A 26,240-nucleotide genomic window follows, 5' to 3' on the forward strand; every position below is an offset into this window, starting at 1 on the left:
TGGCGCATCAAATAGCGTGATCCGACTTTGAGGCCGAGCACGCTTCGGCCGAACACTCTCAAGCCGAGCACTCTTGCATGCTCCAACACGTGCATCAAATCGCGTGACCCAACATTCCAAGGCGATCACGTTTCGGCCGAACACGCTCAAGCCGAGCACTCTCGCATGCTCCAACATTCTTCGCGCATCAAATCGCATGACCCAACATTCCGAGGTCGAGCACACTTCGGCTGAGCACTCTCAAGCCAAGCACTCTCGCGTGCTCTAACGCTTCACGCATCAAATTGCGTGACCTAACATTCCGGGGTCGACCACGCTTTGGCCGAACACTCCCATGCCGAGCACTCTCGCGTGCTCCAACTCACTTGGCTCATCAAATCTAGTGATCCGACTCCGAGGCCGAGCACACTTCGGCCGAACACTCTCAAGCCGAGCACTCTCGCGTGCTCCAATACACTTCGTGCATCAAATTGCGTGACCCAACATTCCGGGGCTGATCACGCTTCGGCCGAACAAGCTCAAGCCGAGCACTCTCGCATGCTCCAACACACTTCGCGCATCAAATCGCATGACCCAACATTCCGAGGCCGAGCACACTTTGGCTGAACACTCTCAAGCCGAGCACTCTCGCGTGCTCTAACATACTTTGCGCATCAAATTGCGTAACCCAACATTTCAGGGCCGACCACGCTTCGGTCGAACACAATCAAGTCAAGCACGGTCGCGTGCTCCAGCAAACTTCGCGCATCAAATTGCATGACCCCACATCCCGAGGCCGAGCACACTTCGACCGAGTACTCTCAAGCCGAGCACTCTCGCGTGCTCCAACCCTAACCTACTACCACCAGAGTCAACCTCTTACACTGCGGTCGAGTCCTCCGGATTCCCATCGCCGACACCCCGAAACAGTAACCGTTCGATATAGACCATCCAACGGTCCAGATTTAATAGCCATGGGGCTTTTAACCGCCAAGGCCAACGTGGCAGGCTACGCCCACTGAGGTCTCGGCATAGGCTTCATCCGTTTAAGTAGTAGTCAGTAGATACTAATCCTAGACATCGGAACCGACGATCCTCCTCTTGTCAAGGGATCAACTTTACCGACTTAGCCTTACACTTTAGGGCTCGGCCACTATTACCATTCCTACCTGAGGACCTTATTATCAGCTAGTGGTCGGCAATGCACGATAGTCGACGACCATAAATATGTAACACGTCCAGTACAACCACCGAGGTTAGCAAAATCGACTACACTAGGAACATGCACACTACTACTAGCGGTCAGAAGCAACATCTGCCATTCCACGCTGAGAACCACAACCCTATACAATTAAATCGTCTTCGTCTTTCCCATCCTCGACGTTGCGGGGGTTGTATACCGTATGGTAGCTGACTAGGCCGAATACCCGAGTTTGTGGCCGACTAGGCCGAATACCCGAGTTCGTGGCCGACTAGGTTGAATACCCAAGTTCGTGGCCGACTGGGCTGAATACCCGAGTTCGTGGCCGACTAGGCCGAATACCCGAGTTCGTGGCCGACTAGTTCGAATGCCCGAGTTCGTGGACGACCAGGTCGAATACCCGAGCCCACCGACCACTCACAAACTGAACGGAACGTGTCGGTGTGCTCGGCCAAGTCACGAATTTACGCCAGGATAATTATGGAGAGGTTAATTTATGTAATGCACCGGATTAGCCCCCTAATTTCCCGAGGCCCAGTCCTCAATCGCGGCCCAATAAGAATCACTATAAATAGGACCCCAGCGAGGTACGTAACTAACTTTCACTTACCGCATTTACTACGCCGAGCACTTTCTTGAGCGTTGGAGTGTCTTTGCAGGCACACCCCCTCACTTCGGACTACCCGGATAGGAACGAGAAGACCGAGACCCTGGACCAGACCCGCTACAACAAAGATAATTGAAGTGTGTATACTAGTACAGGAACAGTTTGGATTTGTAATCTGTGTTTCATCGACTGCTGGCAAGGCATTTAAATCATTGCTTCAAGATATTTGGTTGTCCTCAAAGGGGTAATGAATCTAACTGCCTTGTCCTTGTTGTAGCAACATGATTGAAATAAGGAATCATAGTTTCTGAATGGCACCAAGTGCTACCGTACTCTACTTCACTCATAAACCAGCATAAAATAACATCGATGTTGTTCAGGGAAAAGTTTATTCTATGAACCTGCTGCTTTATATGGCACCTATAGCTATGATGGTCTTACTTCCTGCAACACTGTTGATGGAGAGAAACGTGATTCGAATCACAATAGGCCAATAGCTCTTGCAAGAAAGGATATCAGAAATTTTTGGTATTTGCTTCTAAGTTCTTCTCGCATATTTTGTGAACCTGACTAATTTTTTGGTAACCAAACATACAAGTGCACTTACCCTTCAGGTATGTCCTAATACCATAGAACCAATTCTTGTTTAATAAGGCATACCACATACATTTGTCATTTTTCTTTTTCATATGGCCATGTGGGAATAACTTGACAGAATAAGGACTCATTTTAACAAATTTCCTTCATTTCCCATACTAAATTCTAAGGGGAGCAAACTTAAATGAAGATAACAACACTTGTTGAGCATTCACAAACCCCATTTCAATGATAGGAATGCTTGGCTATGCACTCACTGTTATTGGAGTTATATTATACAGTGAAACCAAAAAGAGGTATATATAGCAGAAATTAGAAAAATTATTATCTAGATTACCAATCAGGGCAGAGTGTGATTTACCACAAGCGAGAGGACCAACAAGTTATTCATATAAAATTATGAGCTTGCAGCAACAACTTTGTTACACGTGAACAGTGAACACGAATATTTTTTCCCCTCCTTTTTCATTCATTGCAATTTGCAAGCGGTGTGGAAGTAGTCACACTTTCATGCTCATTCACTTTTTTCAGTCATTTTTAATTGCTTTGCTGTTCCTTCAATCACTGCAACTTCTTTTTCATAGCATTTAAAAAAGAACTCCAATAATTTAGTGAGAGGACCTGTCACGTACATGATAATGCAAGTTTTGTTTTATATTTATCCTTTTTAAATTTTAGGAAAATGCGAATTAGTAGTATCTATCCTAAGAGCATTCAATAAGAAATAAAAGATGAAAAGTATTTTATAAAGTTTGTTAATGTACTCTATCGTAATTTTTAATAAAGAAAATATTTATTAATTCTTTAACCGATAGTTATTTTTTTTATAAGATCTCACTTGTTTAATACCAATCACGAAATAGGTAAAAAGCTTGCACAGAACCTTATCATTCGAAATTTGGACACGGTAGTTTTCAGTTTCAACACCATTAGAACATGTCGCAGAGTTATTTGTGAAAATCCATCTATTCATAGAACATCATCATTTTCCAAAAGCATATATAGAAGATTATCTTCTGAAAAAATCATATACATCTAGTTAGCAAATACAGCTGAACAAAAAGTGTTACACTTTTTTTTCTTCTGTTTTTTTTTTTTTTAAAAAGAGTTGTTACACTTGGACTGTTTTGTAAAAGTTGGTAAAAGACTGGCTGAAAGCTGAAAAGTTAATTGGCAGTTAAATATATCATTGGTAATTGAAAGCTGTTAAGTTAGTTTATTGAACTATAAGATTTTATTTTTTACCTCTCTGAAAATTAAAACAAACTAATTAAGAACACTATCAATGGGAGTGTTTATTGTGTTGCTTACTTATAAAAAATTTCCATTAGAATGTTTAATTTTTTTAAATTTTGGTTTCTAAATTTTTTTATTATTAATTTTTGTTTTAAATTTTTGCTGACTTTTACTTATAGTGTTTAAATTTTTTCTTCCATTAACATTTTGATTCGTAGTATTAAAACATGAAAAAAAAACTTTAATGATTAAAGCTAAATAAAATTTGTTTAAAAATTAAAAACAAAATTTGACAAAATTTTAAATATTAAAATCATATTTTATTTTATTTTAATTGAAACAAGCTCTCATGACCTTTTATGTGAGACTCATCGAGAATTATTAACTGTTAACATAATTATCATTTTGACTATAAAATTTCATGTGTTATGTTTTATTATATGGGACTTTTTGCTTTTATTTTATTTTAAAAAATAAAAATAAATTACAAATAACATAAAATTAGTTGTTGGACTGATAATTTGACACTTAACTAAATAAAAAAAGTCCTATACGAGTAATATATTTTGAAAGGCCCCATTTATATATATATATATATATATATATATATATATATATATATATAAATTGTCTGGGCATAACAATACACGATGTTGAACTCTAATTAGATGTTGATTTATGAAGTACTAATACTTGCACACTGGTCATATAATTCTAATTAGACGTTGATTTACGATGTATCAATGCTTGTAATTTTATTAGACGCAAATTAGGAGAATAAATATTATTATATTTTAATTTATGCAAATTAGACTATTTTTATTGTAATTAAATTTATATTGTTATGATTTTATTAGTGCGTATTTAATTTTGTTGTAATTTTTGGTAATTCTTTTTTATTATGTAATTTTTTTTATTATTATAATTTTTTTATTATATAATTTCTTTTGTTTGTTATTCATATTTATATATTATTCATAATAATTAATTTTATAAAAATTTATCATAAAGTGTAGTGTAAGATGTCAAAAAGTATAGTATGAATTGTAAAAAAGTAGGGATGTTTATAAGTAATTTTCATTAGAACAAAAATTATAAAAATATAATATAAGTTACTTATGAATGACGTGACACAGTGAAACTCATTTAAAATGGTTGATAATTATTTATAAGATACTCTAAGAAATAAAACAGCTATATCAACGAACAAAGTTTGACACAGAGGAAGAAGACAAGAGTCAAAGATGATAACCAAAGTTGATTCCTAACAACAAACTAAGTCAACTAATCAGCACACCCATTATCTTCACGAAGGTATGCTGAAATGTGATATTGAGCTATGAGAGTTTGGTAAAATATATGTTGAAATAGCTTAAAAATACAAAACAATAGAAACGAATATGTATATATAATATTTTATATCAATATTAATTTATTTTATTGATACAATATATTTTAGATAGTTAATATTTTATTTTTTAATTAATTTTATATTAGTGCAATTTTTATTATAGATTAATTATTTTAATTATATTTTTATTTTTAATTATTATAACTTTTTGAGATCGTATATTTTTTATAATCATATTATTAGTATAAAATATTTATTAATTTCGTTAATATTATGGTTTTTTATATATTATGTATTCTACTATTAGTTATAATATTTTCAAACAAGTTTAAAAGTAAAATAAAACATTCAATTTAGTAAAAATTATTTTTTTCATTATGTTAACTATTAGTCTTATATTGAGTCTTCAAATATTTTCAAATAAATCTAAAAGTAAAATCAAATGTTTAATGAAGTAAAATTTACTCTTTCATTATTTTAACTAAAGTGATTGAGATATTTCGTAACTCTAATAATTATATAAATAATATATTAAATAGTTGTGGATGATTATTTAGAAAAGACGATAAATTATCTTTTTTTAACATTTGAAGAGTATTATAATTCACTTAAAAGTGAAAACAAAATGATTATATACCATGTTACACTACAACAAAATTTGTTATTAACGACAATTGTTTAATGATAATAATTTAATTGCCGCTATTTAATTATATAATAAAAATATTAAAGGCTAATATATAATAGCCACTAAAAGTGTATTTATATTACACTAAAGTTTACTATTAGCGACAATTATTTATTAAAAAAACTAGTCTCACATCGATTAGAGATAAGATAATTAAATAGTATATAAGTGAGTAATAACTATCACCTTATAAGTTGATTTATATGGTTGAGTTAGACTTTTAATTCACTATAATAAATTAGTATCAAATCACCCACTATTACTAAGTTTAATAGTGCTATAAAATAATTAGAGAGCAACTTTCACCTTATAAGTTATGAATAAAAAAAGTTATAGAAATAAATTATTTAAAGTTTTACTAGCAAAAGATAAAAGTCACTAAATGGATGGAAAGGAGACAATTGAAAAAATAATCTTTAATAGCCTTTAAAATGGCTACTAGAATTGCCACTAAAAAGAAGTTTTCCAGACAATTTAGTAGGTCTTTACCAGCATTTTATATAAATGTCGGTAATAGTATTAGCGACACTGGATACACCAGCCATTATTTAAATGCTGGTAAAAAAAATAATGACCATTTATATGGTCGTTAAAGAATAAATTAATTGCCACAAAAACCTAATTTTGGTGTAGTGTTTTCTTTATCTATTTTAATCCATAACTGTTAAAGAAACTGTCATAAATATTTTTTTTTAGGTAAAAATAGAAAAAAAATTATAAAAATGATCACAATAAAAATTAAACCCTTTCTCATTTAATCATTAAGCTAAAAAAAAGGGTCATAAATATAAAATCAACTAAAACTATGATAAAAATTTATAATTAGATATTTCATTTTCTGTATTTTCTTCGCCTATTTTAAGACTATAACTACTAAAGAAACTGTCATAAATATAAAAATAATTAAAATTATGATAAAAAAAATATTATTTCTTTATCTTTTACAGAGGTAAGTAATGTTTTTCTTCTTCTTGTTATTATGTATAAAGTGAGCAAGAATTTACTATTCAATATTTTCTTTTTATCTCTCCATAGTCGATATTAAAGAGTCACATAAGAAATGTGAGGAGAGTTTTTTTTTTTAATAAAGAGATATAATATTTTTTTATCCTGTTGAAATAAAATGATATCTTTAATTATAATTTTATATTTAAGCTATTAATTGAATTTAATTTCAATTGCAATTTTATATTTAAACTAAAAAATGAATTCAAATTCTTAGTTAAAGAGTACAAGTGTTCATCTTTAAAATAAAATTTTAATATATGTTTAGAATTTTGTTAATAATTAATTTATTGAATTTTTATTTTAATATTTGTAATGTACATATTAAATATTTATTTTATACAAGAAAAAATTATATAAAATAAATATCCTATTTAAATTTTATAATAAATATATGCATTATGTTTTAAATTTATAAAAAATATTTTATATTTTTATACTTTTTTTAATTATTGATAATTTATAAAATATTTAAATCTAATTTAGAAATAACATGAATATGAAAAATTAAAACAGATAAAAAATAAAAATTTTAAAAAAATATTTTCATTATTTTTTTAAAATATTATTGGTAAAGAAATTTTTCTAAAGATATTCTCATATAATATAATTAGTTTAATTTATACACACAGAGAGAGTGAAATGATTAATACATATTTTAAAGTAAAAGTGTAAACAATATTTACACTAAAAATATAATTTTTTTTGCCATATATATTTTTTTGTAACAAAGGAAAATTAAAAGGTTTATCACATCGTTTAGTCACAAATTTAATATGTATAATAAATTAATCAATTTTATAATAAGCACTTTAAAATTATATTTATGTACTTTTAATTAATTATTCCAAACAAATAATACGTAGAAATTAAACTCAAAGGAAATAATTTAATTATATAGATTTTATTTATATTGTGATGGATGGTCTTCTCAAAATTCCAACTCATCCCTGACTCAGCCTCGTGAGTTGTATTGTAAAACATAAACATTTTGCAGGTTTTTTGACCAAAGTGGGGTTGTTTTAAAAGTTTATCACGTAAATGGGGTTGTTTTGAAACTATTTACGCCTTTGGGGCTGTTTATAACGGTGTCGCTATGAGCCATAGCGATACCGGTGACACGTGGCATTTATTTTTTACATTTTAATTTATTAATCTAAATAAATGAAAAACTAATTTATTTTTTATATTTTAATTTATTTTTTACATTTGAATTTATTTTTTTTAAGCCGTTTGGTGGCGTTATGGGATATAGCGACTTTATTTAAGCCGTTTAGTGGCGCTATGGGCTGTAGTGACTTTATCTATATGGCTTTCATGGCTTTCCTGAAGTGAAATAAATGCCACGTGTCACCGGTGTCGTTATGGACCATAGCGACACCGTTATAAACAATCCCAAAGGCATAAATAGTTTCAAAACAACCCATCTGTAATAAACTTTTAAAACAACCCCCACTTTAGTCAGAATGCCCATTTTGTAACATGCGCGCATTTTAATGTCCCAACTCCCAAGTGGACGGTGCCAGCTTAAGGAAATACTGCATTTTGCAAGACAATAAATATTAATTCAGAAACCAAACTCCAAAATCCAAAACACACTTCCAAATTCCAGACACAGGAACTGAGCTTCAGCCTTTCAAAACACCATGGTGGCAGATTCTAAGTCTAAATCCGACCTCTCCTTCTCCAAAACCTTTGCTAGCAGTGCTTTCTCTGCATGTTTCGCTGAGGTACTCTATCTGGGTCGTCTTCTTTTTCATTTTTCCTTTCTGGGGTTTCTCTCTTTTTTCATGATCTTACGAAAGACCCATCTTTTATGTTGATCTGATTTCCGCTCTCACTTTGCTGGCTTTCATTGTTCTCGGTGTCTTTTCCTTTGTTGTGTAACATTAACAAACCGTAGTTGGTGCTAGTGTACTAATTTGAGACACAAAGTTGATCCGGTGCTCCTATGTTTGATTTCTGCAGTGTTAAAATAATGTATGCAAAAGTCATGTTCTAGAAACACAAATTAGTATTTGATCATCAATCAGCTTTTGGATATTGCAATTATTATCTCTATAGACAAAAAAGGAGTTCTAACTTGGATGATCAAGTCAATGTTTTTGTGGGACTCAGAGTTCAGTTGAATGTGTCTGAGTATGGTCTAACTGAGTTTAGTGATATATAATTTTCGAATGGGTGATGGTTTTCAATTTTCAATTTGTGTCTACTCGCATTTGGGTGATATAGTTTGCTAGCATTGTTTTGGATTTTGTAAAATTGATTTTTGGTTAAGAGTAAGTTTGAAGTGATTTATGTTTTCGAAATTTTCATCGCAGAATAAGTTTGTGTTATTAACTCAATGCAGAATTTGTGCTTTGGTGAGAATCTCGTTAGACATCACCAGATGTGGATTTAAATGTCTCCCTCCACTGCTCAGCCGAACACAGGATCAGTCTTTGTTAGATGTATAGGGATCTTTTGCTTATGTGATATGATTTTGTTGTTTTGTCTAAAAAGAGCTTATAAAATAAGTGATCTTCGTAAAATTCAGAGATGTGCTGAACAAACAAAAAAATAATTTCTTTCTTTGCGTTTGAGTTTATCTCTTTCTGTTAATAATAGTCTTTGTTAGTCAATGGCGGTCACAGTGGATTTTGACTGCTCTGACATGATGAAAAGTATGCATTGCAAGCTGTTTGTTTTTCAAGGATCACCATTTGATGACTTGTATATGCCCTGACAAAATGTTTGACTTGGTAATGGTAATAAACTCTGGATGTTTTGTTATTAATCTAACTGAATGGAACAAACAAGTGGGAATGGACAGAAAAGAGAAGGAAACGAATGAAACAAAGCTATTGTTCCCCACAGGTTTGATGATTAGTAAGCAAATGCTATCGAACGCCATTACCCCTCAAGTTTCCACCATTCCACCTCTTGAATTTGTTTCTTTCATTTTATTTTAAACTCCCAGGGAAGAAATATTTTTGTGTTTCCCTTGTTCCCATCTGTCATCCTAACCAGTCATCCGAATACAGTGTATAGATGTAGCTGTTATGTATTTAATCTTAGGTAGCACAACACAGTTACATACTTTAAAAATTGAATAATCCTCTAAATTATCTCGTAAGTGTGAAGCATCATTTGCATTATCTGAGGTTTACATGGCAACAGTATTCTTGACATATGTTGATTTTCGTCCTGACCCGACTTCCTATTATTGGAGATTGATGTGTCTTGTTAATGTTATATATTTGTGACTGATTTTTTGGTGTGTTTCTTGTATCCTGCTTACTTGTTAGTCATCATACTGATTTTTGAAGTACTCATCTGCGGCTATTTACTCAGATTAGTCATTAAGTTCTTGCATTTGTAATAGGTGTGTACTATTCCTTTGGACACTGCCAAAGTTAGGCTTAAACTTCAAAAACAAGCTGTAGCTGGTGATGTAGTCTCGTTACCTAAATATAAGGGTATGCTGGGAACAGTGGCAACCATTGCCAGAGAAGAAGGTCTTTCAGCTCTCTGGAAGGGCATTGTGCCAGGGTTACATCATCAATGTTTGTATGCAGGTTTATGAATTGGGTTATATGAGCCACTGGGTTTTGAATATTGTTGCTGAATATAGTTCATTTATTTTAGTTTATATACTGTTTGATTGTGTTATCTTATGTTGTACATCACATGTGTTGTTAACAGGTAAGACTTTATATGTGGGAAAGGACCGTGTTGGAGATGTTCCATTGTCAAAGAAAATTGCTGCATTTACAACTGGTAAAGCCCAATGCTGGAAATATTGGGAATAATTTGTATATTTGTTATTATATGAATTTATTTTCTAATCTATGAATATTTACTTTTCTTGGTAGGAACTTGTGTTATTCCTATCTAAATACTCATCGCAATTACTCAATTATGAACTCCTTAAATTTGTATTGTCAACAGGTGCTGTGGTAATTGCAGTGGCAAATCCAACTGATCTGGTCAAAGTTAGACTTCAAGCAGAAGGGAAATTAACTCATGGTGTTCCCAGACGCTACTCTGGATCTTTAAATGCTTATTCAACAATTGTGAGACAGATCTGTGGCTGTGCAACCCAATATAGTTTATTGAAGAGAAAAATATATTTGGTTCATTTTTGTTGTAATTATTTTTATTCTAACCTGCATCTAACACACAGGAAGGAGTTCAGGCTCTTTGGACCGGGCTTGGCCCCAATATAGCAAGAAATGCTATCATCAATGCTGCTGAATTAGCCAGCTGTGATCAAGTGAAGCAGGTAATTTAAAAGTGTCTTGAGGCCTAGCACTGTGGATCAAACTTTTCTCATTTATATCTGTAAATAACTATGTTGTTTTATGCAGACTATTTTGAAAATTCCAGGATTCACTGACAATGTTGTTACTCATCTCCTTGCTGGTCTTGGAGCGGGGTTTTTTGCTGTTTGTATTGGCTCCCCAGTTGATATGGTAATATTTTAGCATTTACTAAAGAATAATCATTGTTGATTTGACTTTTTTTTATTGCCTCAGTGTTTTATATGTAGTGTGTTAATAGTTGTTTCAATTTGAAATGAATTTTGCACTTGATATTCCCTTTTCCACCATGATGAATTTAAGAATCCCGGGATGATTAGAAAATCATAAAAAGTGGTAAACTTTTAAAGCTTATTAAGAATTTTTTGTTGACATCTGATCTTGTTAAGGTCCATTGCAGTAAATGTGTATAATTTCTTACCGCATTTTTATTTGGTTGCAAGGCGATCAAGTGAGCTTTCCACTAATTTTGTTGTTCTATCTTCATTCTAGTGTATATGCAAGTTAAATCGAGAATGATGGGGGATTCTAGTTACAAAAGCACTCTTGATTGTTTTATCAAAACATTAAAGAATGATGTAAGTTACTTTACGTTGTTATCGTTTTGTTCTTGTAAGATCATATACCATGATTTTGCTTTAGCCACAAGTTACAATCATTAACTATTTGGATCCTTTGTCATTTCATAGCTATGGTGAATAAAATTCTTTGCAGCATTTGATCACGTCTAAGTAGTTGTAAGCAGTGGGTATAATCCGCAAAAGTGGCAGGCTGAACAAACCTACTTTTGTCCCTCCCTTCTAGTTATTTGACATATATTTATACATTCTCATTTCTTACCCCAGCTTATATATATGCACTCAAATCAAATTGACTTGCTTTATGTGTAACATAATCGTCCTTTTTTTTTTTTTTTTTTTTTTTTTTTTTTTCTTTCTTTCTATCTTTTCCTTTTCTTTTGCTTCATTATATTTGTCTGTGTAAGGACATATGTACACCGATACCAAAACTAATTTGTTAATGTTTTATATATTTTTTTCAGGGACCCTTTGCCTTTTATAAAGGGTTCCTCCCAAACTTTGGACAGCTGGGATCTTGGAATGTGATCATGTTTCTAACCTTAGAACAGGTATAATTTGAATATACTGCTATATGTATTCTTTTTTTGCTTGCACTCCCAAAAACTCATTTAACTTCTAATTGTTGAATTTGTGGTTACTTGCTCACTTGTATATTTTTTTATGACAGACTAAAAAGTTCGTCAAAAGTTTAGAGTCGACCTAAGTTCAGTTTCCTTGAGATTTTTTAAGGGGATTGGTTGCAACTGCAAATGCAGTGGAAGTTGAGGAAAATAAAGGTTCGTATCTCTCTTCATTTTGCTAACCTGGATGGAGTCAACCACTTTTTTAGAGAGAAGAAAATGAAAGTAAACCGAGAATGTTATTCAAATATACTAGCTTTTAGCAATTACCAAATCTTCTGTAGGATTGAATGCTGTTTCCCTGCAATTCTCTTCAAATTTTATATGAACCGAGCTTGGACATGCGATTCTTTTCAAATTTAGAGGGATTCAAGCCTCAAACCAATCATTATAAATTTAAACACAACTTAGCCCTTGATCAAGACCACATGTGTTATAATGGTGGCTATTGTAGTTGTATCAAAGTTCACGCAATTTGTGCATGAACCTTTGTTGATTGTTTGCAGGCAAAAACTTAATTAAAATCTGTTTATCTAATGGAAATTGATTAGTGTCTTTGAATAAGCTTCTTTATAAATAATTATAAGAGAATACATGAAGGAAAAATGAAAGAAGTTTTCTTTATAAACCAAAATTAGTTTATGCATAAACTAATTTATAGAAATTTTTGCATACTAATTTTTAGGTTTTGCATAAGTTAATTATAACTAATGAAAAAAATAATTTCATTCTTCTTTAATATTTTTTCTTCTGTAAGTGTTTGAAAAAAGTTTATCTAAACATGCTCATTTTAAAAACATGCCATTTGAAAATGAATACAATTTCTACTCTCAACTATAAGTGGTCAATAGCAAGTGCACGGGAACATATTTGTCCCGGCATGACCAGATGTTAGTCAATACTCTATCACATTTACATATTAAAAAACATCATATTCATATTTGTTATCTGTCATTGTTTCATGAATGTTGACAATGATAGTTGCTTTCAAATCAACCCTTGGCTCTTCTTGAAAACGATTCCACTAAAACAAGTAATGTCTCAAAAATAGGTTTGATATTGATAATATTATTATTTTTACTTTAATTATTATAAATTAGGAAAAAAAATTATTTTAATGAATATTGTATAAATAGCGATTATTTTGTCATTTAGAAATATTACACGCAGCATTCCAAATCAGGTATAAACCTTTCTAAAGTGGATAAGCATCTACTATGTGTTTTCATTTTAAACAAAGACCACTAGTCCAACTTAAAATACCACACTAACAAGGAATAAACACGAAAAAATGCGAAAGAATACTTCTAATTTAATTTTGAAATTTATATCATGATTATCATAAATTGTACCACTCACTAAAATATGAAAATTGAAACCTTATTTATAAGCGCAAATAGTATGCGTGCTTACTAATCAATGATAAATTTGTTAACTTTTATCATAATTATATTAAAAAAAGAAATTACTATGGTACCTTTCTAAATTAAGATGATTTTGTAGTCATTTTTTAAAACCAATAAAAATAATTTAAAGTGTATTTTTTTTTGTTCTTTTCACTTTAACTTCTTTTTTTCCCTATACTGTGATGTATTATTGCAACATATTCAACTATGAGAGCATTGTTCAGTATATTAATGCATTCCTCAGTTCAAGTGGGATGGACACATTCCGTATATAAGAGATTCGGTCTCCATTCTGCGAACACAAACAAAATATGTAGAAACTTTTATATCTGTTTTAGGAATCAGTGGTAATCTACGGATATTTGTCAAGACATAAATCAAAACATTGTATAATATATGCTTACTTTTTTGCTACCATAAAATTGTATAATGTTTGTCTAGCTGGTTAAAAGTTGTGTCTCCTAAAAAGGGGAGAAAAAAAGAAGAAAGAAATATAAGCAGAATATGGCATTTGAATAGCATGAAAAGAAAAATTCATGATCATGAATTAATTATACTTGGGCTGTTGTAGTGGAGTTTCACCCCTGGAATGTATTTGATTTCCATAATATTTGTGGTTTAATAGTTCAATTAAAATTGTAAAGATCAAAGACCATACCCATCAACCATCATGCATCCCTCAAACTTCTTGAGTTCTTGTTTCTAATCAAAATAACTTGTTGGACTAACAAATAATATATTATGTCTGTATTACTTATATTGGTTACTAAATCCATCTATTGTCAACATAAATGCAAGACTTCTTGTCAAGCTTGTTTCCACGGATAAAGTTGACAACCTCAGGTGAAGCCAGCCTGTCAAAAACAACATCAATGAAGGCAGAGAGGAACGCACCACCTATGACTGCTGCAGCCATGATCTCAAGAACAAGTGATATTAAGAGTTGAATGAGAAAGGTAAGAAATTGGTTGCAATTAATTCGATTGGTTCTTTATAGATGTAATGATAGTTGACTTCACTAAACTCTCATTACTTTTACTCGCTCAGCTTCAAGACAAAGTGTAGTGATGGTTGGTATCACATCACACCCTATGCAGTTGGATTGGATGCTTTTCCAAAGACTCTTTCCTTTTGCACCACACAAGTAAGATGCTTTCTTGATATTCATATGTTTGAATTTATCTACTGTTAATTTAAAGTAGGTTATATTTATCAAATGCTTTAATTAGTGTTAATATTTTGTTTACAAACTGTGCAAGGGGTAAATGGGTTTTGATATTTTCTATTCAGTTATTGCCAAGAAAGTGGAATATTTTTTCCCGTGTGATATGTGTATCATGCTGTATAGTGAGGGGACATAATTGACTTCTGGTGCTAACACGGTTTGTGGGACAAGTTATAGTGACTGCTGATACTAACAATTATTTTCTTCAACTCAAATTATTTTCTTATCACCAATTATATTCTTCAACCCAGCCAGAAACCTGTCAGAACAATATATATTTCCTCAGTTTACTAACAACCTTCTATCAACTTAAGGCATATCTAGAATTTCAACTATCGCTTAGAACTAATAAATCTTGAATAGTTCGATTTAAAACTTCATCTCTTCTTTGTTTTGTTCATACTGACCAAAGGTTTTTACATTTCATGTTACATTCACAAAACCACAAAAGAAAGGCCATATGTGTATGGAACGTTTGTCCTGGCATGACTATAAGTTTAAAACACTACTATCATATATATATAAAATAAAAAATAATATAATAAAATAAAATAAGAACTATCATAATATTTATATTTGTTATCTATCGATGTTTGTGAATAATAATAGTGTCTTCTCATCTCATCCTTGGTGTACCTCTTCTCATAAGCGATTCAATTTAACTAGTAATGTCTCAAAAACGAATTGATATTTATACCAATATTTTTTTTCCTTCTGATCATTATAAATTAGGAGAAAAATCAATATATTATTTTGGCATATAGGAATTACATGCGGCATTCCAAATCATACAGCATCTACTGTGTGTTTTCGTTCTGTTAGTGTTGACAATCTTTAAATTGTACGTATAAAAAGAACCTTCACAATTGAAGGTTATAACCAATTGGGAGCTAACGAATCACAACACTACTCCCACTAATGTAATGTGTAAAACATTTTCAATTGAGTACTGTATTAATAAGCTTTTCAATTTAGGGTTTATGAAAATAAAAATATTTAATGAAACACCTGTATTTTAAAGCATTAAAAATATGATTGGATAAAAATGTTTAGCTGAAACTAAATTCAAATTTAAAAATTAAAAACAACATTTATTTTAAAAAATTAATAAAAACATATATTATTTTTTAAAAGAGAATATTATTTGTTTTACAGGTAAAAGAGTAATTTATTCCCAAATAATTACATTATATTCAAATACATTCATAGTGTGAATTAATAGATTTTATTTTAATTTTGATTTTAAAAATTTTAATTAATATTTGTGATGATAATTGTTAATTATTGACTTATCTTGTTAATTGTCCTCATAGTTTGAAAAAAAGTAAACTTCCACGTTCCAATCCCTATAAAGGTAAAGAAACTAAAGCAAAGGCAAAGTCACCACACATCATAATTCTTGTCCTTATTCTTTGTTATTGTTTACAATGAGGAGACTACTCAATGCCAGAAAGTTCGAGTCTTTAAAGGAAGTTTTTAAGGTTCAATCTATTAAGGAAACATTTAAACACACAACTTAATTGTTGAACATCATAAATGATATAGAGTAAATGTTAGTCTATGGGACAATATGTTTCATCTGGTTGAACAACATCTTATTATGACTAGCGCCTACACTTCCTCTAATAAAAAAAAATACATTTTCTTTTAAAAAACTTTCTATTTGTTATTAAAATATTAAAGCTTGAACGATTCAAAATTGTCTTTTAATTTAACAAAAGTTATAGATATTAAAAGATATAAGGAAAGAAAATTAGAGAAGATAAAAGAAATTCCTTTTCTGAATTCATTCATTATTTGAGAAATATTACTAAATATACCTATAGTAATTGTGATTACCAAAATTAGTTTATATTGAACATTTAGAGCTTTATAATCAATGCAGCAACACCAACTGTCATCCTTTTTCTTCACAAGGAGGACAGGAGAAGAAAATAGACTCTAGCTTAGTTGAATCATGTCAAATTCAAGCATGGTGGTGACCTATTTCTCTAATTCAATTATTTTTTTAAAGACACACATTAACAGGGGTCCTGTTTGGAAGGAGGTGTATATGGTGGGCAATGTTACGGTGGGGTGGAAGTTGGGAAAGTTCATGGAAGAGGGTGTCGAATTGGGTACGCAGGGATTCAAGGGTTGGGTGTGGTAGAGTCGTGGTAGAAATGGAAGGGTTGGGGAGATGAGGTTTTGGGTCAGGTAAAATGGCTAAGTGAAATAGGGTTGAGGCAACATGTGTCTAGAAAAGTCATTTGGTTTGTTGGGTTGAGGCGAGTTCCGATTGGAGAGGTACATCAGCATGCAACACCAAAGGGTGGGCATGCGCTTAAACTGTATGGTAAAAGAAGTGTAATCTATAGTAACTAGTCCATGATCCTTAAGCCATTGGACGACATCCTCAAGACGATCGATTGTGATTTTTCTGGTATTGTGTCTAGTCATGGTGAAAGGGCAGGTTGCACCGGTTGGTAGGATACTAATAGCTAGTCTAATGCTAAAGAAGGAATAGTTTTTTTTTGGTAGTAAAAAAAGGAATAGTTTGCTAATTCTCTACCATTTTCATTCATTTCTGCATTATTTATACAAAATGTTGTTGGCAATCCTTGGCTCAACGCAATTTAGGGAAAAGGAATCTAGTATAATGAAAATAATGCATGTGACAATTACAACCAAATAATATCGTAATAGTATCTTATCCTCCTGAGGGACTATAACCAATTACACAAATTGAGGAAGGTATGTGGGCCTCTTGATTCTCCTCTTGGACCTAGTAACTTGGTATGGATTGTTATCAGAATCCTACATCTGTTATGTTAGATTTAACTTCTTTCCACAATTCTAGCTTCTTGCAAGTCGATCTTATCACCATGTCCCTATCATTCTAGGAATTAAGTTTTGTCCCTTTTTTCACTTCTTAAAGTGCTTTGAGATTTGTTGTCTGTCATAGACCTTTGATTGCATGGAGCTTTTAAAATTAGTTATCTAAAGTCATTTTCTTTATATGATGTTTCTTCATTATCCTCATAATCACCATCTTCTTGTTTCCTAATTGTTTCATTCTAGTCCTTTTCTTGGTCTCGCATTTCTTTTTCAAGTCTTATTGGATCCAACTGTCTAGTTTCCCAAATCTAAGGAGCTTGTACAATAATTGTTGTTCTCCGATAAAATTTAGAACTATTAATGGCAATAAAAACATATGTGATCTGTATAGAGGATAAATAGTTTGTTGTCCCCATCAAAGGATAAAGGATAATGATACAACATTATCACAATGTATTTGGAAAGGGAGACATATCTCTAGAAAATTAGAGATAGGTGGAAAAAGATATTTTAATTCAGAAAGAGATTAAAAAAAAAAAAAGTTGTGCAGAGAAAAACATATTCTAGAAGGAGGGTGAATAGTGTCTATAAAAAATTTACACTTTTTTGTAATAGTGACGTAATAAAACAAACCACAAATAGTGCTTTACGAGGAGTCAAAAGGTTGAACTCATAAAAATTATATACTAGTTCATAGAAGTAGCAAGTTTATGAGCTTTTAAGGTTTGATCTACAAGGGAAACATTTAAACACGCAACTTCATTGTTAAAAATCATAAATGAAGTTGAACGACATCTTATCACAGCTAATGCCTTGGATGGAGAATTTAAATTAGTGTGTTTGGATAGAGAATTTAAATAGAGTAATTCATTTGTTTGAAAAATTTTAAATTCTTTGAGGCGAAATACCTTGTTTGGATGAAGAATTTATAAAGAATTTGAAATTCAAGCATTTGTGAAATTTCTTGAAATAGTAGAATTTCAAATTCTCCCAAAAAAAATAAGAATTTAAAATTTCTCATATTTCTTTTTCTTATTTCACTTATATATTTTATCTTATCTCTTATCTCTTGATGTTTTTAACTATTGAATATTCAAAAATAATTTTAAAATTATTAAACATTATCTAATATTATTTTTTTAAATATTAAATTTTTAAAAATTAGCTAATATTTATTTTTATAAAATTTAATTTAAAAATTTCAACATATAAATATATTTTGAAAATCAATTTTATCAAGGTAGAATCAAATTACATTTTCTCTTAAAAAAATTTCTGTTATCATTAAAATATGAAAGTTTAAGGGATTGGCGATTGTCTTTTAAATTTAACAAAAGTTATAGAAATTGAAAGATAAAAGGGAAGAAAACTAGAGAAGATAAGAGAATAAATGAATTTAGTTGATCCGGGAAGAGAAGAAAAAAGAAGGTATAGAAAAAAGGAAGATCAATTCACTTGCCATTAAAAAGTTTTCTTTGGAAAATAAAAAAGAAAGTTAATAGAGTGATTTTTCAAGTCTTTGAACAACTAGAAAATCATTCATCACAGTTTTATAATTAAGTTAATTTAAAATTTTAACCTTAATCGATAACATTTATTTTTCTGAATTCATTCATTATTTGAAGAATATTATTGACTATACTTATAATAATTGTGATTGTCAAAATTAGTTTATGAAAATAAAAATATTTAATTAAACAAGTATAACTGGATAATAGAACATATATTATCTCTTAAAAAATATTATCTTTTACAGGTAAAAGAGTAATCTATCCCAAATAAATACACTACATTCAAATACATTCACAGGGTGAATTATTAGATTTTATTTTAATTTTGATTTTGAAAATTTTAATTAATATTTGTGGCGGTAATTTTAAATTATTGACTTATCTTGTTAATGATGTTGAAAGTTTAGAAAAGAAATAAACTCCCGCCTTTGGATCCCTATAAAAGTAAGAAGGTGAAGGCAAGGCAAAGTCACCATACATCATAATTCTTGTCCTTATTCTTTCTTACTCTTCACAATGAAGTCATTGCAAAAAAGAAAGATCAGCCTCAATCTACTCTCTATCATCGTTGATCGTTTTCTCTTCGATAACAACTTTTCTCTCACATGCTCCACTTTTCGTAACGAGGCTTCCTCTCTTATTGCCAACCAAGAGGTATGCTCCAATGATTTTGTCATTCTAATTCTTATCAATCAATAAAAAAGAGCTATCAGCAATGTTCAAATTTCAATTTCAATTTTATTATTTTTTTAGGTGTCAAAGAGTTTGCTGAGTTTGGAAAATATGCTGGATGAGTATATATGCTTGAAGGAAGAGAAGGCGTCGCTGCATCAAGAAAGGGTTACGCTGATGCAAGAGAAAATCAGGATTCAGATGCTGTTGCGAGACATGCAAAATGCTGTCAACACATTCAATACTTTTTAGGGGCTACCCCCACCCAATGTTGCAAAGATGAACGCAAATCCTGTGATGGTTCCTCAATCCAGAGTTCTCCTTCAGGTACATGTTTTTCCTCTTATGCTTGAAAAATTGGTCGTTGCTGGCTTTTTTATTTTAAATTTTAGATGTGGGATGGGATTCGTTTCAATGTGGTAGGCAGCCTTATTTGCTGATTTTGATTATTAAAACTGCAACAGCTATTTAAAACTTTTCAAGTTGTGGTACGATTAATTCAAATTGAGTTGTGGTATTAGTTTGTGGATGCATTGTCATCATTTAAGTCGGTGATAATTGCATGAAAGGGTTCCTGCCATGTAGTTGTAGTTTCAAACCGGAATTTAAAACATTTACAAGTTTGATGAAAAAATAAATGTCTTGCATATTTTAAGAACAAAGATTAGGTGCGATATGGGGTTTTTGTTATGTGTTATTCGTAAATGATAAGTCAAAACTCATACTAGGATGAGGAGGTTGAGGTTTATTTGGGTATCACTTACAAATTTTTTATCCCTAATGCAACCATTGACTGTATATGTTATTTTTGTCATATATTCATGTGATATTCGTTTAAAATTTCTGTATTGCAATGGAGTAATGTTAAGCTTCTTTATCATGAGTAAGTGATCAAATAAATTATCACATAGACTTTGTTAATCACTCATCAGCTCTTGAAAGCCAAAAGAGTTAAAAGGATGACTTAAAAATTGGGCAATTGCATAATATGATATCAGAGTTGTTGCAAGAATTTAGTCTCTCTTAGTTGAAAGCTCTGCGAGATCATGAACAACGTCTAAAATGGAAATCAAGGAATAACTATTACCAATAATCTCCACTAAAACATGATTCACTTTTGAAACGGTGAAACCTGCAAGAACCTCCAACTATATATTTTAAATTTTTTACCTCTGATATGTACTTGATAGCAAGATGACACTCATGGCAAACCTGCAATTTTTCCATCACCCTTATTGGCACTCTCTCTGGGGTGCTCTTTAAAGTGAAAGCAATTGCCCATTTCTCAATATGGTGCCTCACTCTGTTCTTTTTCCTCATTGTGTCTGTCATGCAAAATAAAGCTAGTATCACGTATATATAGCCTCTCTGCATTTATACCCAACTTACAACTAATCTGAGACCTGCCATTTTTATCATATAGTATTAATCCACAACTCCCTCAATGTACCCTTTTTGAGCTTTTCCTACCATAATTGATTGTATTCAAAGCAATGACATTAAAATTTGGCATCCAATTGATAATTTTTTTCCATATACATAACCCTGCTTCCCATATTGATTAGTGGTGAGGTGAACAATCCTCACCTTACAAGTATTGCTAATGTAAAAAAGTAGAGAGCAATCTCCCCTTCAAGTTTTGTAAGGTGACGATTGTTCACCTTACATTATTTTGATTAGTTGATTTGGAATTTTCAATACTAAGTGAAAAGAGTTGGATGCTTCATGTTTGAAATCTGTATTAGTTAGATATAATCTATGTTTCTAGTGTTGATTTTTGGGTAGTTTCAATAAATCAGTCTTTGCCTAATATTCTGTTTTGCTAATAGAATTGAATGACTCACTTGAATGTTTGAATTTTCCCAAGAGAAGTCCTATATTTGGGAATTCTGATTGATAAAGTTAGGAGTGTAATCGTTAAATTGTGTTTCCTTAGTCACTGTTTACTTTTGTATTTTTTGGATGTGTTAGCTAAGTTTATCAATTAACGGTGGAGTTAATCCTAATGTATTTAAGTCACAATTTGGAATTAAGTTTTTCAGTTAAATTGAATGGTGTACAACTTTTTAGGTTGTCTTAATGATGTGTTGAGATTGCTTTGCTTTCTTAGGTGTTGCTCCTGTTATTACTACTCCTCTACCTCCGCAAAACATGTCTCATATACAGTCACTGCCTATGCGTATGAATACCAATGTGGAAGCAGGAAAGTTCTCTGCACCCATGATTAGTGCATCTGACAGAAAGAGAAGAGATAGTCAAGCAATGGATGTTCCTACAATTTCAAAGAAGCATCGTGGTAGACCACCTGGTAGAAAAAATAATGTTCAAGGTATTTTTGTCCCCTAGCCGATAAATCTATCAAGTATATGCTAAGCTTTCATAATGCCATTAATTACATTTTTACTCTATCTATTCTCAGGTCAAAACATACTGCCATCATCAAATAATACAGTCAATAACCAAGTAATTTCTACACCTTGTTCTGCAACTCAATCATCGGCTTGGAACTGTGCACTTGGTGGATCACAGGTTCAAGGATCTAATGCAGTCAATAACCAAGTAGTTTTTACGCCTTGTTCTGCAACTCAATCATCGGCTGAGAACTGTGCACTTGGTGGATCACAAGTTCAAAGATCTAGAGTTGTTAAAAGCTTATTCAGTCCTCCTTCATTTCCTATTCCAACCAATTCTCCAGTTTGAAATACACCTTGCAAAACAAATCCCTCTCACAATGATACATGTGTATCCCCTCTCGAGATTTCTCCGATTACGACATGCAATGGGAAGACTGCAGAACAATTGTCTTGTTTAGGGAGAAGTCAATGCATTTCTCCAATCAATGTTGATTTGGACAAGACAAGTGAGAAGGATCTCGTAAGTAGCAGGTTGGATGCTTCTGATATGCATGAGAGCTTAGACAAATCATTGCCTAATGATGATGATGATGCTGCATACAACTTTGACATGGAAGACATATCATCACACAATTCTTCGGATTCGGATATGGAAAAGTTTGACAAGGAAGACTTATCTGAATTCTGCGAATTCGAATGTGGAGCCTTCATTTCATGATGACAGTGTCTGAACTCTGAAATGGAAACATGGATTCTTCTATATTTTTTTTTTTAATATTTTTTTAGCTTTGTATTCATTATTCAGTGATAAAAATAAAACCCACAAAGGAATTTGGAAATGATGCTGCGAGTGCAACGTTGGCTATATCTTATTTGATCTTATATCACCTTATTGTTTAGTTTGGTCTAGTGAAAAACTTGGGCCGTAGTGTATGGGATGGCAAGTTGAGGTTGATTTTATATCGATATAATAAACAATATATATATATATATATATATATATATATATTAATTTCACAAAGAGATTATAATATGATTTTATTTTATAAGAGCTTATAACGTGGTTTAATTTCATGAAAGTTTAACACAATCAACTAATTATGAATTATAATTTGTATGACTTTTAAAATATTTATTGTAAAAGTCAACAAATTTATTATTTAGTATCACATTTTCAACATCCACATCAATAATTAATTAATGCATTACTAGACATATTAATTAAGGAGGTCTTCTATCAAATCACAAGATTAGACCAATTATAGCCAAGTAAGGTATAAACAACTTTAGGCTTACAGAGAAACTATTTAACAACTTAATTTGATTTTTCATATTTTGTCACTTAAACTAGAAAGTCTAGTACTACTTGAGGTTGAGCCTAGAAAGACTTATGTTGTACATCACATGTGTTGTTAACAGGTTAAGACTTTCTATGTGGGAAGGGACCATGTTCGAGATGTTTCATTTTCAAAGAAAATTCTTGCTGCATTTACAACTGGTAAAGCCCAATGCTGGAATTATTGGGAATAATTTGTATATTTGTTATTAGATGAATTTATTTTCTAATCTATGAATATTTACTTTTTCTTGGTAGGAACTTTTGTTATTCCTATCTATAAATACTCATCGCAATTACTCAATTATGTACTCCTTCAATTTGTATTGTCAACAGGTGCTGTGGCAAATCCAATTGTTCTGGTCAAAGTTAGACTTCAAGCAGAAAGGAAATTAACGCTACTCTTGATCTTTAAATGCTTATTCAAAAATTGTGAGACAGCTTTGTGCAACCCAATTTAGTTTATTGAAGAGAAAAATGTGTTTGGTTCATTTTGGTTGTGATTATTTTTATTCTAGCCTACATCTAACACACAGGAAGGAGTTCGGGCTCTTTAGACTGGACATGGCCCCAATATAGCCAGAAATATTATAATCAATGCTGCTGAATTAGCCAGCTACGATCAAGTGAAGCAGGTAATTTAAAAGTGACTTGAGGCCTAGCAGTGTGGATCAAACTTTTCTCCTTCTTTATATTTGTAAATAACTATGTTGTTTTATGCAGACTATTTTGAAAATTCCGGGATTCACTGACAATGTTGTTACTCATCTCCTTGCTAGTCTTTGGGGCAGGGTTTATTGCTGTTTGTATTGGCTCCCCAGTTGATGTGGTAATGTTTTAGCATTTACCAAAGAATAACCCTTGTTGATTTGACTTTTTATTTTTTATTGCCCCATCGTTTTATATGTAGTGTGTTAATAGTTGTTTCAATTTGAAATGAATTTTGAATTTGATATTCCCTGTTCCACCAAGACGAATTTAAGAATCCCAGGATGATTAGAAAATGGTAGAATTAGTAAACTTTTAAAGCTTATTAAGAATTTGTTGTTGACATCTGATCTTGTTAAGGTCCATTGCAGTGAATGTGTATAATTTCTTACCCAAATCTTATTTGGATGCAAGGTGATCACGTGACCTTTCCACTAATTTTTGTTGTTCTATCTTCATTGGTGTATTGCAGGTTAAATCGAGAATGCTGGGAGATTCTAGTTACAAAAGCACTCTTGCTTGTTTTATCAAAACATTAAAGAATGATGTAAGTTACTTCCCACTGATACCGTTTTGTTCTCGTAAGATTATATACCATCATTTTGCTTTAGCCACAAGTTACTATCATTAACTGTGTGGATCCTTTGTCATTTCATAGCTATCATGAATAAAATTCTTTGCAGCATTTGATCACATATAAGTAGTTGTAAGCAGTGGGTATAATCCGCAAAAGTGGCAGGCTGAACAAACCTACTTTTGTCACTTATAGTTATTTGACATACATACATATATATATATATATATATATATATAATATTCTCATTTCTTACCCTAGCTTATATGCACTTAAATCAAATTGACTTGCTTTATTATAGTGTGCAACATAATCTTCCTTTTTCTTCCATCTTTTCCTTTTCTTTTGCTTCATTATATTTGTCTGTGTAAGGACACATTACACCTATACCAAAACTGATTTGTTAATGTTTTATATTTTTTTTCAGGGACCCTTTGCCTTTTATAAAGGGTTCCTCCCAAACTTTGGAAGGCTGGGATCTTGGAACGTGATCGTGTTTCAAACCTTAGAACAGGTATAATTTGAATACACTGCTACATGTATTCTTTTCTTGCCTGCACTCCCAAAAACTCATTTAACTTCTAATTCTTGAATTTGTGGTTACTTTCTCACTTGTATCCTTTTTTATGACAGACTAAAAAGTTCGTCAAAAGTTTAGAGTCGTCCTGAATTCAGTTTCCTTGAGATTTTTTAAGGGGATTGGATGCAAATGCAAATGCAGTGGAAGTTGTGGAAAATAAAGGTCCCTATCTCTCTTCATTCTGCTTACCTGGATGGAGTCAAAAACTTTTTTAGGGAGAAGAAAATGAAAGTAAACTGAAAATGTTACTCAAATATACTAGCTTTCAGCAATTACCAAATCTTCTGTAGGATTGAATGTTGTATCCATGCAATTCTCTTCAAATTTTATATGAGCCGAGCTTGGACATGCGATTCTTTTCAAATTTAGAGGGATTCATGCTTCAAACCAATCATTATAAATTTAAACACAACTTAGCCCTTGATCAAGACCAAATGTGTTATAATGGTAGTTATTGTAGTTGTATCAAAGTTCACGCAATTGATGCATGAACCTTTGTTGATTGTTTGCAAGTCAAAAAATTAAAATCTGTTTGTCTAATGGAAATTGGTTAATATCTTTGAATAAACTTCTTTATAAATAATTATAAGAGAATACATGAAAGGAAAAATGAAAGATGCTTTTTCACAAACCAAAATTAGTTTTTACATAAATTAATTTATAAAAAAAAATTCATACTAATTTTTAAACTTTGCATAAGTTAATTATAACTAATGAAAAAAGAATTTCATTCTTCTTTAATATCTTTTCTTCTATAAGTGTTTGAAAAAGTTTATCAAAAGATGCTCATTTTAAAAATATGCCATTTGAAAATGAATACAATTTCTACTCTCAACTACAAGTGGCCAATAACAAGTGTACGGGAACATATTTGTCCGGGCATGACTAAAT

At 31.5% G+C, this 26,240-nt stretch overlaps 3 protein-coding genes across 7 annotated transcripts; all 3 read left to right on the plus strand.

Moving 5' to 3' along the window:
* Positions 1-8,134: 8,134 nt before the first annotated feature.
* LOC109799373 (mitochondrial uncoupling protein 1) lies at positions 8,135-12,094 on the plus strand. 3 transcript variants are annotated; one of them, XM_083070409.1, is made up of 9 exons: positions 8,136-8,394; positions 9,015-9,114; positions 10,029-10,221; positions 10,349-10,423; positions 10,595-10,719; positions 10,830-10,928; positions 11,014-11,118; positions 11,458-11,543; positions 12,008-12,094. In XM_083070409.1, exons 3-8 carry the CDS (start codon positions 10,125-10,127, stop codon positions 11,482-11,484), a joined length of 528 nt encoding a protein of 175 aa, XP_082926535.1. In that variant the 5' UTR covers positions 8,136-8,394; positions 9,015-9,114; positions 10,029-10,124; the 3' UTR covers positions 11,485-11,543; positions 12,008-12,094. The 3 variants fall into 3 exon arrangements, with proteins under 3 accessions (XP_020215500.1, XP_082926535.1, XP_020215499.1); XM_020359911.3 differs by lacking the exon at positions 9,015-9,114 and having other exon boundaries at positions 8,135-8,394; positions 10,029-10,209; XM_020359910.3 differs by lacking the exon at positions 9,015-9,114 and having other exon boundaries at positions 8,139-8,394.
* A 2,279-nt stretch (positions 12,095-14,373) lies between these two features.
* LOC109799374 (uncharacterized) lies at positions 14,374-23,018 on the plus strand. Of its 3 annotated transcripts, none has more exons than XM_020359913.3 (6): positions 14,374-14,528; positions 14,620-14,716; positions 19,528-19,779; positions 19,879-20,124; positions 21,908-22,126; positions 22,217-23,018. In XM_020359913.3, the coding sequence occupies exons 4-6, from the start codon at positions 19,926-19,928 to the stop codon at positions 22,495-22,497; spliced, it is 699 nt and encodes a 232-aa protein (XP_020215502.2). In that variant the 5' UTR covers positions 14,374-14,528; positions 14,620-14,716; positions 19,528-19,779; positions 19,879-19,925; the 3' UTR covers positions 22,498-23,018. The 3 variants fall into 3 exon arrangements, with proteins under 3 accessions (XP_020215502.2, XP_020215501.2, XP_020215503.2); XM_020359912.3 differs by having other exon boundaries at positions 19,533-19,779; XM_020359914.3 differs by lacking the exons at positions 14,374-14,528; positions 14,620-14,716 and having other exon boundaries at positions 14,731-19,779.
* Positions 22,699-25,713, plus strand: LOC109799719 (mitochondrial uncoupling protein 1). The gene is given in 10 exon segments (XM_083071610.1): positions 22,699-22,849; positions 22,957-23,045; positions 23,571-23,649; positions 23,746-23,855; positions 24,045-24,122; positions 24,211-24,270; positions 24,272-24,316; positions 24,668-24,742; positions 25,197-25,283; positions 25,403-25,713. Coding segments are annotated over 10 exon segments (810 nt in total). The 3' UTR covers positions 25,439-25,713.
* The last annotated feature ends 527 nt before the right edge of the window (positions 25,714-26,240 follow it).

Source organism: Cajanus cajan, chromosome 3 (assembly GCF_000230855.2).
Source record: "Cajanus cajan strain Asha chromosome 3, NIPB_CcT2T_4, whole genome shotgun sequence".
NCBI lineage: Eukaryota > Viridiplantae > Streptophyta > Magnoliopsida > Fabales > Fabaceae > Cajanus > Cajanus cajan.